Genomic DNA, 15,193 nt, shown 5'->3' with positions numbered 1-15,193 from the left:
AGGGTAACAGCTGGAGAGGAGGAAGAGGAGTGTCCCGTGAGAGACACCAGTGCCCAGACCAGCTTTAACATACAAACACACACCCAGCTGGCATACACACACCCACACACACACAAAGATCCAGTGCCTGTACAGGCATACTTACAACACACACATCCAGGTGTGGCTCCCAACCACACACACTCCTACACACGCATGGCGCTGGCAGTGGGCTGTAAGGGCTGTAGTCCAGAGGAAACGGCTCGTCAGGTGATGACTGTTCAGTACCTCCTTGGAGAGTTGAAGGCTCTGCTCGCTGGCCAAGGTAATCACTCAATCAACCAAACTGTCAAAATAATCAGTCAACTAATCAGTCAGTCAAAATGACTATTTAATCAAATGTTAATGATCTCCGCCACTCTCTCTCTCTCTTTCACTCTCTCTCCTTCAAACCATTTTCCCTCCCTCCCTCCCCCCTCCCCCTCTGTAGACGGTGTAGCAGAGCGTCTGGTGGGTGAGCTGGAGCAGACAGTGTCTCTACTTCCTGTCATGGTGGGCAGCTCTAACATCCAGGCTGAGATTGCTCTGGTCCTGCAACCTCTACGCAGTGAGACGCACTGCTACGCAGGTCAGGACCATCCCCATCACCCAGGTCCTGGTGTGAGTGTTTCATACAGAAGGTTGATCATTTTTAACGCGCGTGTGTATGTGTGTGTGTGTGTTCAGGCGTCTGAGGATAGTGAACCAACAGTTGCAGGAGAGAGAGAGAGCAGAGAAGGAGGCCAGATATGTCCACTGTGACAATGACGGTAAGATAAACTGCCCGACACTCTTTCAACTGTCTATCAGTGTGAGTTTATTATTTTGTGTGTCTGTATCTCTAAGTATCTAACCTCCTCTGTCTCTTAGTGTCGGCTCTGCAGTCGGAGCTCAATGACGCTCACACAAGTCTGCAAGAGCTGCAGCGCGACAACACTGAGCTACGGCAAGCCCTGGTGGACACACACAGCCAGCTGCAGCAGAGTGAAGCGGAGTGCAGTCGCATCAGGAAAGGTAATAGATGAGGGGGGAACGTACTCAACTTATTTTCTATCTCCAGAATCAGGAGGAGTCATAAAATACATGAAGATCGGGGCCTTAAACTGGTCCATATTACGCTGAGATTAAAGGATCTCTGTGGTGTCTGTGTGTATTATCTAATATGGATATAATCTCTTTATATAAGTGTGTGTGTGTGTGTGTGTGTGTGTGTAGATGTGCAGTCTGCTCTGGCTGATGTGCAGGGCTGTAACAGCAGGCTGGAGGAGTGTCAGAAGGAGAACACTGCACTGGCCCTCAACATCCAGAAGAGGGAGCAAGAGATCCACACACTACAGGAGCACCTCAGGTGTGTGTGTGTACTTTGTAATAATTGATTGAAGGAGTTTTTATTTTTATTTTTTACTGACATTCTTTCTCTATCGACCTGTCCCCTCTCTCTCTCTCTCTCTCTCTCTCTCTCTCTCTCTCTCTCTGTCTTTTCCTCCTGCTCGTTCTTTCTACCCTTCTCTCTCTCTCTCAGAGCTCTACAGGTCCCTGTCGCTGAGTCTCCCACTGTGACTGACATCCCTACGTCCCGCCTCCCTCTCACTAAACGAGCTCTGGACCAATACCAGGACCAGCAGGGTCCGTCAGACCACCCAGTCAGCCAATACCTGTGGTCGCTGGAGCAGAAGGGGTGTGGTTCTGTCTCCCTGCCCTGTAAAGGCCCTGAATGCAACTATACACACCAGCAGGACTTCAGTGTGTTTTGCGCCAGGTGGTCCGAGTGTGTGTGCGTCTGCAAATCAGGACATGAGTGTGTGTGTGGCTCTGGAAAGAAAAGCCACCCCGCCTTTGGCCTTCGCCCCCCTGAGAGAGAATGAGAGGTCACCACTTCCTGTTGAGGGGTCACCGCTTCCTGTGAGGATGTCACAGAGAGGGGGGTCACCGCTTACTGTGGTGTCACAGAGAGGAGGAGGAGCTTATGCTCAGGGTCAGAGGTCACCGCAGGGTCTTCAGAGCCTCAGTGTTGCCCTCGAGAGTTTCCCTCAATTAAAAAGCCTATTTTCTAATCTCCACCAATCGAACGGACTCTGCTCTAATGGCGCAGGACCCTCTGACCTGTCCCAGAGTCACCGGCGCCGTCTGGACATGGATATGGCATCACCGGGTAAGGGGCAGAACTCTTCACTTGACTCCACCGGCCTCTCCTTATGTGAGGTCAGATCCTTGGCTTCTGATTGGAGCGCAGGGTCAAGCTCGACCTTTGACACGCGTGACGAGCAGGAGTTCCGGAATGGGCTGGCCGCTCTGGACGCCAGCATTGCCAGCTTGCAGAAAACTATAAAGCAGGACCTCAAGAGATGAGACAGACAGAGACACATGCAATCACACACACAGCGAGGTAGTCTGAATCTACTCCAATGTAATAAAATAACCAATGTATTTTTTCTAGGTTAGTGTTTTTTTTTTTTTTTACTTTATTTGAATAAAATGGCAAATAAAATATGTATTCTTTATTCGTTAATATTTATTATTTACTTTATAGACTGGTTAGCTGAGAACTTCACGAAAACGAAGCACAAGCTTCAATGGGGGAGAAGGCCATGTGTTGGTCCTCTGTAGCTCAATTGGTAGAGCATGGCGATTGTAACGCCAGGGTAGTGGGTTTGATCCCCGGACCACCCATACGTAAAAATGTATACACGCATGACTGATTTGGATAAAAGCGTCTGCTAAATGGCATATTATATTTTGGGTGGCCAGATGGCTAGCAACAATGACAAGAAACTGCCATGTGGGGAATCATAAGCGGCTCATTTCAGCTAGTTGTATTTTCTTTTTGATACCATGTCTTTTTTGAGGTGTTTTGACAGATGTCACTTCAGTGGTAATATGGCTCAAATTCGCTAGCTAGCTAACCAACAACTGTAATGATGTATTTGAGAGACAAGTGCTCATTGTACAACTTCATTTATGTTTTCAATAAACATTGGAGACGAAATATAGTTTACATGTTATCAACAATATATGCCAACCCTGTCTCTTTTGCCCCATAGTTGAGCACGTGTCGGTTTTTGTTATTAAACAACCAACCCGTCATTTGAATTAAGGGAGAAGGAAATATGATGTATTGTAAAGAAAGAATGGGAATTGTGCCCTGCTAACTGTAGTCGCACATTAGTGACGTAAGGAGTGTTGCTGTAGAAACAAGTTAAGCTTCCTGGTCCGTGCTTGTGGCTGTTGGCAACAAGAAAGCACGAAAATTGATTTCTATTTGATCGCGTCTGATTTCATTCGAAGAATAATGTAGCTAGTCAATTTTGTATATGGTTTTATAATTCAGATTTGGGAGCGAAAGATTACTGTAATAAACTCGCGATGAGTTTCGCTAGAAATGACACAGACGCCGGGCTACGGGCACTGGTCGCGAGCACAAACATTAAGCCAGAGCAGAAGGTTCCTCAAGTTCTCTCAAAATTACAAGGTTAAATTAGTTAGCTAACTCCTTTATATGCAAAAAACGTGTTATTTGACTTTGCTTGCACGTGTGTGTCATTCCTGATACCCAACTAACTATCATTCCTTATTTTTCGACATTGAAGATATTCTGAATAGGATATCTGTCCAAGACGATAGAGAGTTGGGTGCGTTCAAGAACGCCTTGTTCAGCCATGGCATACTTCAATACTGCGCAGGAGACGCCCTCAAACTGAACTATGCCAAAGTTGAAGGAGGCTACGCAACTGCCACACAGTTGGCAGAAATTCTCAGGTACGATTTTAGAATCTTGAACCACACCAAAAAGATACAACAAAGTCTGTGTTGACTGTACTAAAACAAACAACCCTAGACATGACACTACCAATGGACAATGCCTACCCCAGATACTTCTTCAAGGCCCCTGATAGGCCTAGGATGGAATAATAATTGATGCAAGCAGATCTATGAGGTGGGGGGGGGGTCATATGTATGTAAACTTTAGCTAGCAGTGGTTTGGCATTGATTTCTTTGTGTGCATATGCATTCTCCTTTAGCTCCTGCTGTGTGGGTGTGGACCTGGGCGGAGACACTGAGGCCTTCCATAGGCGGCTGCTCCCGTCCGTCACAGACAGCCTGCTGTCATTGGCCAGTCGGCTGATGAACAGAGCTTTGGCGGTAAGGGACGTAACATTTAAAGTTTGGAATGTCCTCAACAAAAATATGTCTATTGACATCATCTCTCTCTCTCTCTCTCTCTCTGTAGGAGAATGGGCAGCGTGAGATGTTTCGTTTCTTCAGGAAGGTGATGGACTCTGTGTGTTGGCTTCTGAAAGCCCATGGTCACCTGGCCACACAAGGTGAGATCTAACGTCCAATACCAAACAGACCCCTAACCCCTATCCCTTACCTAACTAACAATGCACACCCTTCTTTCTTTCTCTCTCTCTCTCTCTCTCTCTCTCTCTCTCTCTCTCGCTCTCTCGCTCTCTCGCTCTCTCTCTCACTCAGTCCTGCAGTCAGACCACTATGAGAGGATGTTAATGAGTGAGGAGGAGAGAGTGGGAACCGTGTGTGTGTCACTGTGGCATCAGCTTCTGACAGCCAACAGGTAGCGTATTACCACACACACACACACACACACACACACACACAATCAATTCATTACCCCACTCTCTCTCTGTAGTGAGTTAGTAGCAGGTTTGGGAAAAGGCCCCTTGTCTGTGATTCTGGATGACGTCGTGTACAGAATGGCTCACACATCCAACCCTGTTGTGGGAGGGGCAGCAATTAGGACGCTCCTCCTGGTTGCCCGGCAGCAAGAATCCGCCCTGCAGCTTATCATCCACAGGTTCAAAGGTCAGGGGGCAGGGTTTGCATATTTTCAGGCTATGAACTAAAAAAGGACTTTCATGCGTAGACTTTATATGCTTGCAAAAGCAATCATGACGTTTTTTATGGTTTGTGTGTTGCAGGGTTGGAGGGCATGATTGGTCGAGAGTGGAGGGGACGGGGCTTCGATGAGGAAGTGGACCAGCTGATAAAGCTGCTGCAAAGAGAAGTCCCCAAACCAGCTGATCACACAGAGGTAAAATATATTGTGTGTGTGCGTGTGTGTGTGCGTGCCTTACACTCTCTCTTTGTTGACAGACGTGGCCAGAGGAGTGTGTGAGAGCGGCGTCTGTGATCCAGGCAGCATGGAGATCCTATCAGACCAGGAGGAGAGTGAAGAGTCTGCCCAGAGCTGTCAGAACACTGCAGAGGAGCTTCAGGTGTGTGTGGCCGTTACTTTTTCACCAATCTATGATCGTGTTTTGTATCTCTGTTAAATGTGTTGAAATTCCAGGGCTCATCTGTAAAAGAGACATTGGTCTCAGCATGACTCAAAATAAAGGTTAAATAAATACGATAATAATAATTCCACAGACATTTCACTGTGTGTGTGTGTGTGTGTGTGTGTGTGTGTGTGTGTGTGTGTGTAGGGAGCGGCGGCGGAGGGAGTGCAGCAGGCTCAGGCTGTGTGCTGGGAGGAGGAGCTGAGACTACAGCTGTGTGTCAAGAGACAGAGAGCCAGGAGAGAGTTCCATCAGAAACAACTACAGCTACTGTACCTACTGCCCCCAGGTACACACACACTCACTCACTCACTCACACACACTCACACACACACACACACACACACACACACTCACACAGGTACACACACTCACACACTCACACAGGCACACAAACACACCACACACACACTCACACAGGCACACACACACTACCTGTTACAGCAGAGACAGAGCAGAATGATGCCAGTTTGTTCGTTTAGTTAGGCCTGCCATCTACAGCCTTCACATTGTGTGTGTGTGTGTGTGTGTGTAGGTCAGGTGCAGCAGTACCTCGGGGAGGTTGAGAGGCAGGCTGCGATACGGATCCAGAGGGTTTGGCGAGGCCACCGAGAGAGACGGAACTTCCAGCAACGGAGAAACACACACACAGAGCACAGAGCTGCTGTCGTCCTGCAGAGAGCAGTATTAACACACACACACACACACAGAGCTGCTGTCGTCCTGCAGAGAGCAGTATTAACACACACACACACACACACAGAGCACAGAGCTGCTGTCGTCCTGCAGAGAGCAGTATTAACACACACACACACACACACACACACACACACACACACACACACACACACACACACACACACACAGAGCACAGAGCTGCTGTCGTCCTGCAGAGAGCAGTATTAACACACACACACACACACACACACACACACACACACACACACACACACACGAGCACAGAGCTGCTGTCGTCCTGCAGAGAGCATTATTAACACACACACACACACACACACACACACACAGAGCACAGAGCTGCTGTCGTCCTGCAGAGAGCAGTATTAACACACACACACACACACACAGAGCTGCTGTCGTCCTGCAGAGAGCAGTATTAACACACACACACACACACACAGAGCACAGAGCTGCTGTCGTCCTGCAGAGAGCAGTATTAACACACACACACACACACACACACACACACACAGAGCACAGAGCTGCTGTCGTCCTGCAGAGAGCAGTATTAACACACACACACACTTCCAATAGACTACCGCTGTTGTAAGCTAAAGCTGAACACAACGATCAAACAAATGTAGCACGCAGCAGCATCTGAATTCATCTTGACAGTTTATTGTCCCTCCCCCGTTAGGTTCTTCGCTTTCTGAGCGGCGGAGAGCTGAGAAAGCCCCTCCTTCCCTCTCTCCTTGGATTGGTCCTCGGGGTTTGACTGACAGTCGGAGGGCGGAGCTGAAGAGAGAGGTGGAGGAACATATTGCCCTGCACCCGGTGAGTCTGAATATTACTTCCAAGTTGTGTGTCTGTTTGGTTTTACTATCCTTGTGGGGATCAGATGTTCTCACATGATAGTAAAACAAGGAATATTTGGACAAGTGGGGACATTTCACCGGTCCTCACAAGGAAAAAGTATATTTTAGGCTTAGGTTTAAGGTTACGATGAGGGTTTGGGGTTAGGGAAAATAGGATTTTGAATGGGAATCAGTTGTTTGTTTGTGTACAGAAGTCTTGTTTGGTCCCCACAAGGATAGGAGAACAAACGTGTGTGTGTAACGATCTGTCTCTGTGTGTGTAGTCCTCTGTGGTGTCTCTAGAGGACAGTAGGGAGCTCCATGCTCAGACCCAAGCCTTGCTGCTCCAGCATCTACAGGGGAGAGAGGCGGAGAGGAGAGAACACACACACACACAGGCCCTGCTGGCACAGATCAACACTGACCTGGAACTGCTGCTGAGTAGGTATCACACACACACACACACACACACCAGTCTCTCCTCTCTTCCTCTCCCTCCTTCCCTTCATCTATCTTTCTCTCTTAGATGCCCCCTCACTCAGTGACGCCACGGTAACCAACTGTGACGTGTTCAGGAGTCGCTCTGCCCCCGTAGCCGCCCGCGCCCGGCAATCCCACAATGCAATGCTCCAGGCCGGTCGCCTGCCTTGGTGGAAGATGCTGGGAGATGATGACATCACCTGTCCTGAATCAGACTCCGCCCACAAAGACCACCTGCTGGAGGCAGAGTTTAACTCACTGTATTTAGGAGGAAGCTGACGATGTTGTTCCACAACAGTATTGTAACGCTATTATAACATTGTCATAGGGCTGTTGTGATAACGTCATTATAACACTATGACGTCAAACCTGCTTTGGAATTCAACCAATCATGGGTTTCAGTCTGGACCGGGGGTTAGTTGAAGCAGGTGTGTTGCTGCAGGGGAGTTTTCATCAGTCTCTGTGTGACTGGTCCCTTAAGGAAGAGTTTGTGTCTAAGTAATTGTAAAGCAATTTTGTGTACAGAAGTCTGCATTTAAAGTTTGTACTTTTCTACTATTATGTAATTGTGTGTCCTGGCTGTAGAGATGTTCAGTCATTTTGATAAGTAGAGTATTTATTTGTTGTCCAACAACTCACATGCCAGTGCTGAATTTGTGTGTTAACAGTGTACCCAGACTGCCTAGTGCTTACGCAACGCCAACAGTCATTATGTTGTTACACACACCCAGAAAACACACATACCAGAAAGATTTGATTGGCCAATGTTTATTTTCAGCGTATTACAATGAACAGCATTTATCAGACAGAAACATTATCATAAAGCTTACAAAATGAAGGCACAGACACATAACACATATTTTTCTGTACCGTAGTTTCACATAGTTATTTCTTCTGACTCCTGCATATTAAGGCTGGCAGTTTTACATAGCTTTTTACTAGGGCCCAGAGTTAGAATCTGTCAGGGCTGAACCACAAACAGAATGATAAGTCATTTGAAAGCAGACAGAGACATTTAGGGCTCGATTGAATCAGATCCGCTTTAGCTGACATCCTCATAGCGGTTGTTTTGGCGGTGTCGGTGGTGGAACTGTGTTAGAGCTGTCAGATCCACAAGTGGCTCCTGGCATTATACCTAAAGCGGACATTGTCATTGGCTGCACGGAGTCACATTAACAGAAATCCCATGCAGCCTTGTTCACACGTTTGAACACTGGAATGTGAGATGTAATCTACACCTCCATTAAGATGATAGAAATCCTCATTTAGTTTAACGATTTTCAATTTGAGCGTCATTATTTCTATATAGCCTACACTTTCTCGTTCTGAACTTCTAATGCGGGTGTGGTTAGGCTCACCGATTTGATAGCTCCAATGCAGTTCCACCTCCACCTCCAACAACACCTAAACATCTGCTATGCAGGCGTCTGCTATTGCTGGTTAACACTTGATCTGATTGAATCTAGGCCTTTGTTTTTGAGGTGCACATACACTAACACATTTGTTTGGCATCATATGCACATACACATTGGTCGCGTTGCCCTGCTCAGACGTTGCATTCATCAACCAATGGCTCCGTGCCACGTCATCGACTGTGCTGTCGGGCATCAGATTGCTATGACATATGATGTGGTTAGCTGATACTTAAAATACCTTTCCAGAAGATGTAAGATCTGGCATACGTTTGCAACGCCTTGGCAGAGGAACACCCAGCATCTAAGATGTTGAGTTAATTAAAGGCCTTCCGGTGCCGGGTCCCAGGGCAGTACTGATCATGCCCATGTGGGCATTGACCAATCACATCGTTTATTAGAAGGAATGGGTGGAGACAGGTGGCCAACCGGGCCCGCCCAGCCGGACGTGATTGGGTGGCTGTGGGTGGCTCTCGCTGTTGATTGGTCCGTGAAGCTGGGCGCAGGGAGAAGAGGCGGTACTCCCGTCTGTACGCCCGACCGTCCACAGACACGGGTACTGACTGAGAACACACACCTTGCTTTATAAACAAAAACTGTAGATTCTAAAGAGCTATACCATTACTTAATCTATATCTATGTTTTCGTGTCGTACCTGCTGCTATTGGTGGACGGGGGTGAGGAGGGTGTGGTCACGGGTAGGGCTGAGGAGGAGGGGCCGGGGGAGGAGACACTGGACCAGCCATCAGGACCCCCAGACAACACCTGTAGCCCCTCAGACAGAGAGACTGGAGGGAGGGTTGGAGATGAGGGTGAGGCGGAGCGGGAGACAAAGGGGTGGGGAACAAGAGGGACAAGGGAACAGGTCAGGCTGGTGTGATAGCTTCATTTTTCAACAAAAGTTTTTAAAAGGGTGTGGAAGAGAGAGAGCTGGGGAGATGGCGGTGTGTCTCACCAGAAGTGTGCGTGCGGTGCGGCAGGTAGGAGGAGGGTAGGGGGCTGGCCTGGGGGGTAGTGCTTGTACCCATGAGAGGGGCGAGAGGCAGACCCCCGCTATAGGGGAAGCTAGGACCCCCACCTGAACACAGCGAGTCTGGGTTAGACAGAAACCAACCACCTATAGGAAGAGGGAACACAAGGTTTAAAAGTGTATTATTGTTATTTAGTAGATTCAAATAATTCAATTTGAATCAAATTAGTCCTAAAGGCCCACTCACAGTGTTGAATTCCCATATGGCTATCAAATGGGGACTCCAATGGACTGTTCGGGTGGTTCCTGCAAAGAGAATAATTCAATGATAAGCTATATGAGTTCACTCTGTGAACTGGTGCGATTCAAATAAGCAAGAGATACAGCATTACAGTGACTAGTGTGAGACCTGTGCTAACCATGCTAATTGTGTTAGCAAATACGTGTAAACAGCTAAGGTAGTGTCTGTGTATGTGTGTGTGTGTCTGTGTGTTAGGAGCTCTAGTTTCTCTCACACACTTCACACTGCCTCTTCAACAAGCCTCACATAGAGATGGTGAACTAGGCTTTAAACAGCTAATAACGACCCGCTAATCACTTACCATTTCAGGAGCTAATGCTAGCCCGCAGTGATATCATAATGGGACAAGTTAATGCTAACATGTAGTAATATCATAGCGATATCCTGGTGGGAAACCCTAACGCTAGCTGGTACAGATGAGGCCTTACCTCTCTTTGGCGTCCAGGAAAGCCTTAGCGAAGGGGTTGTATTTGATCTTCAGAGCAGTGATCTTCAGAGGGAAATAAACAATGTCACTGACTGTAACATACACACATTTTAGGCGCTCTGGCTTAATCAAGAAGTTTAATCGTGAACTCTGGATGATGACGCTGATTCAATGACAGTTGATATTGACAGTGTGTGTGTGTGTGTGAGAGAGAGAGACCAGTCACCTCTTCGTTCTGGTAGGCAGTGACAGCGATGAACTGTGTGTCGCTGAAAGAGACGTTAGTGACCATTCGGTGGCTTCCGCCCACTCTCACGATGTGGAGCTGAGGTTCATACTTATGGAGAGAGTTCAACATGATCTGGAGAGAGAGAAGGATGGGGATGGGGGAGGAGAGGAGAGGAGAGGAGAGGAAGAAATAGAACGAGAAGGGGGGATGAAAGAAGAGAATGGAGAGGGAGAGAAAGAGAAAGAAAGAGAGTGGGTACAACTCAGAACACTGGGTAGGCCTACATTATGACAGTTTGAGGGAGAGGTTTGCAGGAACCCCAAACCCTAAAACTAAGAACAAATAGACTACAGTCCTTACAATATTACTTCATTACTGTCCATTCTAGCATAAAATCTAGTCTCTGGCTCTCTCTCTCTCAATCGCTCATTCCACCAATTAACCAATTACAGCCCTCAGAGAGAGGACAAAACAAACTGTTTTTTATTCTAATTGGGAGCTTAGCTTCACCTCTCACACCAACCAGCTGCCCAGGGCTCTCTCTCTCTCTCTCTCCGTCTGTGTGTGTGTGTGTTGTTTTTGTTTGCGTGTGTGTGTGTGTGTGTGTGTACACTCTAGTTGGAGTGTGTGTGGGCTTTTTAAATATGCTGTTTTTGCCTCCATCTCTCTATAAAACATCTGAAGGACTGATGGATAAATCAATTTTACATAGTAAAAAAAAAAACAGGCAATTACCATAATGTACAACTAACCACTGCAATTATTTAATTATGCCTCGGCTCTTCTTTACCGGACGCAGTGCCAACACCACATTACCTGCCAGTCAGAGGTGTGTGTGTGTTTCTGTGTGTGTGTGTGCACGTGCGTGTGTGCGTCCGTATCTGTGTTTGTGTTTGTTTGGGTTATGGGTTCATGTAAATACCATAAAAAAAAATTGGCAGATCACAGTGGTTAGTGTGTGCGTATGTGGCCCCTGGAGGGCCTCCTGGAGTGGGCAGCTCTCAGCAGGAAGTGCATTAAACCTCAGAGAGCCAATTAAGAGCTGTTTATCTGGTTCCCGTGGAGACAGGGGCCACAGGGTGAAGTGGGCGAGGAGAGGGGCCCTAAGCAGGGCACTAATTGTATAAATGCACACTTGATGTTTCGCTTTTCGGGGAAACAAACAGAGATTAGGGGAAAGACATGGATTATGAAAAGATCCATGACTGAAGGGCCCCTCCACTGGAGATATAGGGCTGCGTTTACACAGGCAGCCAGATTCTGATATTTTTCCCAATTATTGGCAAAAGAGCTGATCTGATTGGACAAAAGACCAATTACTGGGAAAAAAAGATCAGAATTAAGCTGCCTGTGTAATCGCAGCCTAGGTAGCCCTTAATTCACCCCCGCAGAAAAGGAAGACGACCTGAGAAAGGAAAATTGGAGAGTGGTTAGCAGTCTACTGCTAGAGGAGGAAGGTCGGGGATACATTATTTTCTATGTCTATTTATGTATATTATTTTAGTAGAACTTTAGAAGTTGCCTGAAGAAATATGAAATAAATAAAATGCAACAACATGAAGTTTGTGATGTATGTAGTGCAGCTGGGGATGTACTGTTGAGTTTTGGCTTAGCCCCAGAAACAATGTTAGCGACAATGGACTGACTGTGTGTGTGTGTGTGTGTGTGTGTGTGTATGTTTGTGTTTGTGTGTGTGTGTGTGTGTGTGTGTGTGTGTGTGTGTGTGTGTGTGTGTGTGTGTGTGTGTGTGTGTGTGTGTGTGTGTGTGTGTGTGTGTGTGTGTGTGCCTGCCTGTGTGTATGCTCTACCTGTCCACCTCCGTTGAGCTTGTTGGTGAGTTTGACCTTGCTGAAGGAGACTGGTGCCTTCATCCAGTGGGCTCCGAAGTTCGGTGAGTCGGGGTGGATGTACACACAACCATTACCGGCAGGCTCCGGTTTACCGGCTGTAACCCACTCCCCGTTAACGTACTTCCAGCGGTGGCTGTCAGCTGGCTGGAAGTCCAGCAGGAAGGAGTACATGGCGTTGGGGTCCAAACCCGATACACTCACTTTCAGCACCGGAAACATCCGCCTGGAACACACACACACACAGTAGGAACGCACAAATGAATACACGTACACACACACACAGGCACGCAGTATGCACCCGCACGCACACACACACACACATAATCCAACTCTAAACTCGCGGTTTCAGACTTTTTAGATTTTTTTTCTGTCTCTTTTTACTTTAAAAAAATAATGTTTTGTTTTTCCCAAATAAAAACGTTCTGAAGTGGTCAACGTGTAAATGGACAGACACCCACCAGGTGAGCTGACCTGCCACTAAAACCGGTCAAGCCGCCCCTCAGTGCATGAGAGGGTCGGCACAAAAGCGTCCATGCACCAGAAAAATCTATTAAACCGTCCTATACACTATGGGCATTACTGATTATAGAACGCAGATTTTAAAAAAATAACATGTTTTCTTAATTTAAGAATGTGCCGATAAATATAGTCAGTAATAACCAGCTTGGCGAGGTTTGCAGTCGGAATGTTCCAAACTAATGTTTTGTAGACGAATCAAATAGACGATTAACATATCAAATGTTAATTCATAACATCAAAGACACCAGACTATACAATTAAATTGAATCAATTTTAATAACTCTGCATTTCGTATAAGCCTTAGGCTATAGCCTATAAGGGATCATGATAAAGGATTATGTCATTGACATTTTCAAAACACATTTTATGTCTCTCCTTCCTTGTCTTACAATATTTTCTGGTTTACTAAATTTGACCTGAACTTTCTCAAACTTAACTAACATAAGCTCAACATTTCTGGTTGTTAAAATGTGTTGCCCTTTTGTTACGTAGGCTATGACACTTTCCAGCTCTAATAAGTATAAGAAAAAAACGTTCTGTCTATTCCTAAATAACGAATATTATTCAATAGCACTAGGTCTGAAATGACAGATAGGCCTATGTAATTAATAGTTTTCGCTTAGATCTAATTGTTATGAAATCGTAATGATTATATAGGAATAGGGCAATAGCTACGCTTATATACATTTCACACAAATTTGAAGCTGAAAAAAGGGCTGAATTAAAAGTTTCGATCAATATGCGTTTTGGAAGAAGTGAGTAATTGAAAATCGAATTATTAATTGAAATCGAATGGTCTCTTAATTGGGTAATTGATTAAATCCCCTCTAATATAACATACGTGTTAGAAGTTTTAGAGTGATATGTGTGACAGAGAAATATTGGTTTTTGTATAGGATTAAATTATCCTGCATGTGTTCATTAAATTAATTTAGCAATGGGTGGATAACTATAATGGGTGATCAAATGACCAAACTCTTGAAACTTGCATTTGGTGTTGTCTATATGTTTGTCTGTGAATATCCTCTTGCGGTTGAGGATCAATAAAGTATTTTTGACTATTCTAAAATTATCGTCTATCTCACTATCAGCTCGAGCTCACCTGCCGCTCTTGGTGACTATCATCTCATTGGTGACTTCCTTAAACTTCCGCCACAGTTCCGCTTCCTCGAGCGTCACCTTCAGCTGCTTCTCGGTGGGGTCCCCCTTCTCGCGCCCCGCTTGCAGCTCGCTCTCCACCACGCTTAGCAGTCGCGAGATACAGCACTGGCTGGCAGGACCGGGGCAGAGGGTACCCCCAGCCCCAGCCCCAGCCCTGCCGCTACCTTCTGCCAAACCCTCAACCTTCATTTGGGGACCTGAACGAGGCTAAAGGCTACCTCTCAAATAAGACTGATTTTTTCTCTAAGGAAAGTTTAAAATGAGGTCAAACCAAAAAAATATCGATAACTAATTAGCCTAAATATCTCACTCAACAGGTGATGGGGGAAAAACGTCGTTAGAATCGGTTAAATTGAAACAAAACAAATGATTTCCCATTTGGGGGTTTTAGCCATGAGGATGATAAGCTGCAGTTGAAAATCAATGCGACACTGGTGCTGAGCACAAGACAGGTTTCGCCGGCCGGTCATGTGATCAACTGTCACTAATTGACCGTTTATAGAGCGTCATCTGTCAAAGGGGTGAGAGAGGAAGAGCAAGAGAGAGGAAGAGGGAGGGAGAGAGATAACTTTTTCTTTGATGAGCTAGCCTAGACCTCAAAGGGGCAATTTGCAGTTGCTGCATCTAATTTTGGACTTACAAATTAATGATATATACCCATTGATTCTTAAAGAACATAACGTGTAAATGCCTCATGAGCTTAGTTCAACTGTAAAACCTCAACATAACCCAAATGTTAAGCTTGTAAACATTGTAAATGTAAACAAACACTGTAGCCTATAGCCTCAAAACATGCTTAAAACTACAGTGTTTATATCTTGGATGATCAGTCCTTGCATCCATAGCTTGGTCTATGAATTTGGGAGTGGTTACATTTCCCCAGGCACATCCCCTCATCTTTTGACCAAAACAGAGGCGGGATTTTACTTTGTTATTGTTTCAACTAAGCTAAGGATAGCCCCTTTAAGTCTTCAGGATTCCGCTCTCAAAAAGGTTT

At 46.1% G+C, this 15,193-nt stretch overlaps 2 protein-coding genes, 1 long non-coding RNA gene and 1 pseudogene across 3 annotated transcripts; 2 read left to right on the top strand and 2 right to left on the bottom strand.

The window, feature by feature from the left end:
* The first annotated feature begins 195 nt into the window (after window positions 1-195).
* Window positions 196-2,367, top strand: LOC123484536 (coiled-coil domain-containing protein 14-like). The gene is made up of 7 exons (XM_045214998.1): window positions 196-304; window positions 592-607; window positions 706-788; window positions 889-1,032; window positions 1,234-1,366; window positions 1,541-1,763; window positions 2,131-2,367. The coding sequence occupies exons 1-7, from the start codon at window positions 196-198 to the stop codon at window positions 2,365-2,367; spliced, it is 945 nt and encodes a 314-aa protein (XP_045070933.1).
* An 838-nt stretch (window positions 2,368-3,205) lies between these two features.
* LOC123484535 lies at window positions 3,206-7,735 on the top strand (annotated as a pseudogene).
* A 1,088-nt stretch (window positions 7,736-8,823) lies between these two features.
* Window positions 8,824-9,726, bottom strand: LOC123484526. The gene is made up of 3 exons (XR_006658563.1): window positions 9,695-9,726; window positions 9,395-9,527; window positions 8,824-9,302 (listed from the first exon to the last, which is right to left on the bottom strand). It is a non-coding gene; the product is annotated as an uncharacterized LOC123484526 (long non-coding RNA).
* An 8-nt stretch (window positions 9,727-9,734) lies between these two features.
* Window positions 9,735-14,593, bottom strand: LOC123484534 (T-box transcription factor TBX19-like; the record flags this gene model as incomplete). The annotated part of the gene is made up of 6 exons (XM_045214997.1): window positions 14,138-14,593; window positions 12,475-12,739; window positions 10,664-10,798; window positions 10,439-10,500; window positions 9,957-10,015; window positions 9,735-9,856 (listed from the first exon to the last, which is right to left on the bottom strand). Coding segments are annotated over exons 1-6 (891 nt in total), but the record flags the coding sequence as incomplete, so codon positions are not given.
* Between the last annotated feature and the right edge of the window lie 600 nt (window positions 14,594-15,193).

This window comes from Coregonus clupeaformis, unplaced genomic scaffold, assembly GCF_020615455.1.
Source record: "Coregonus clupeaformis isolate EN_2021a unplaced genomic scaffold, ASM2061545v1 scaf0348, whole genome shotgun sequence".
NCBI classification, from domain to species: domain Eukaryota; kingdom Metazoa; phylum Chordata; class Actinopteri; order Salmoniformes; family Salmonidae; genus Coregonus; species Coregonus clupeaformis.
Note: the sequence above shows the minus strand (reverse complement) of the source record. Positions and strands in the feature narration are given on the sequence as shown.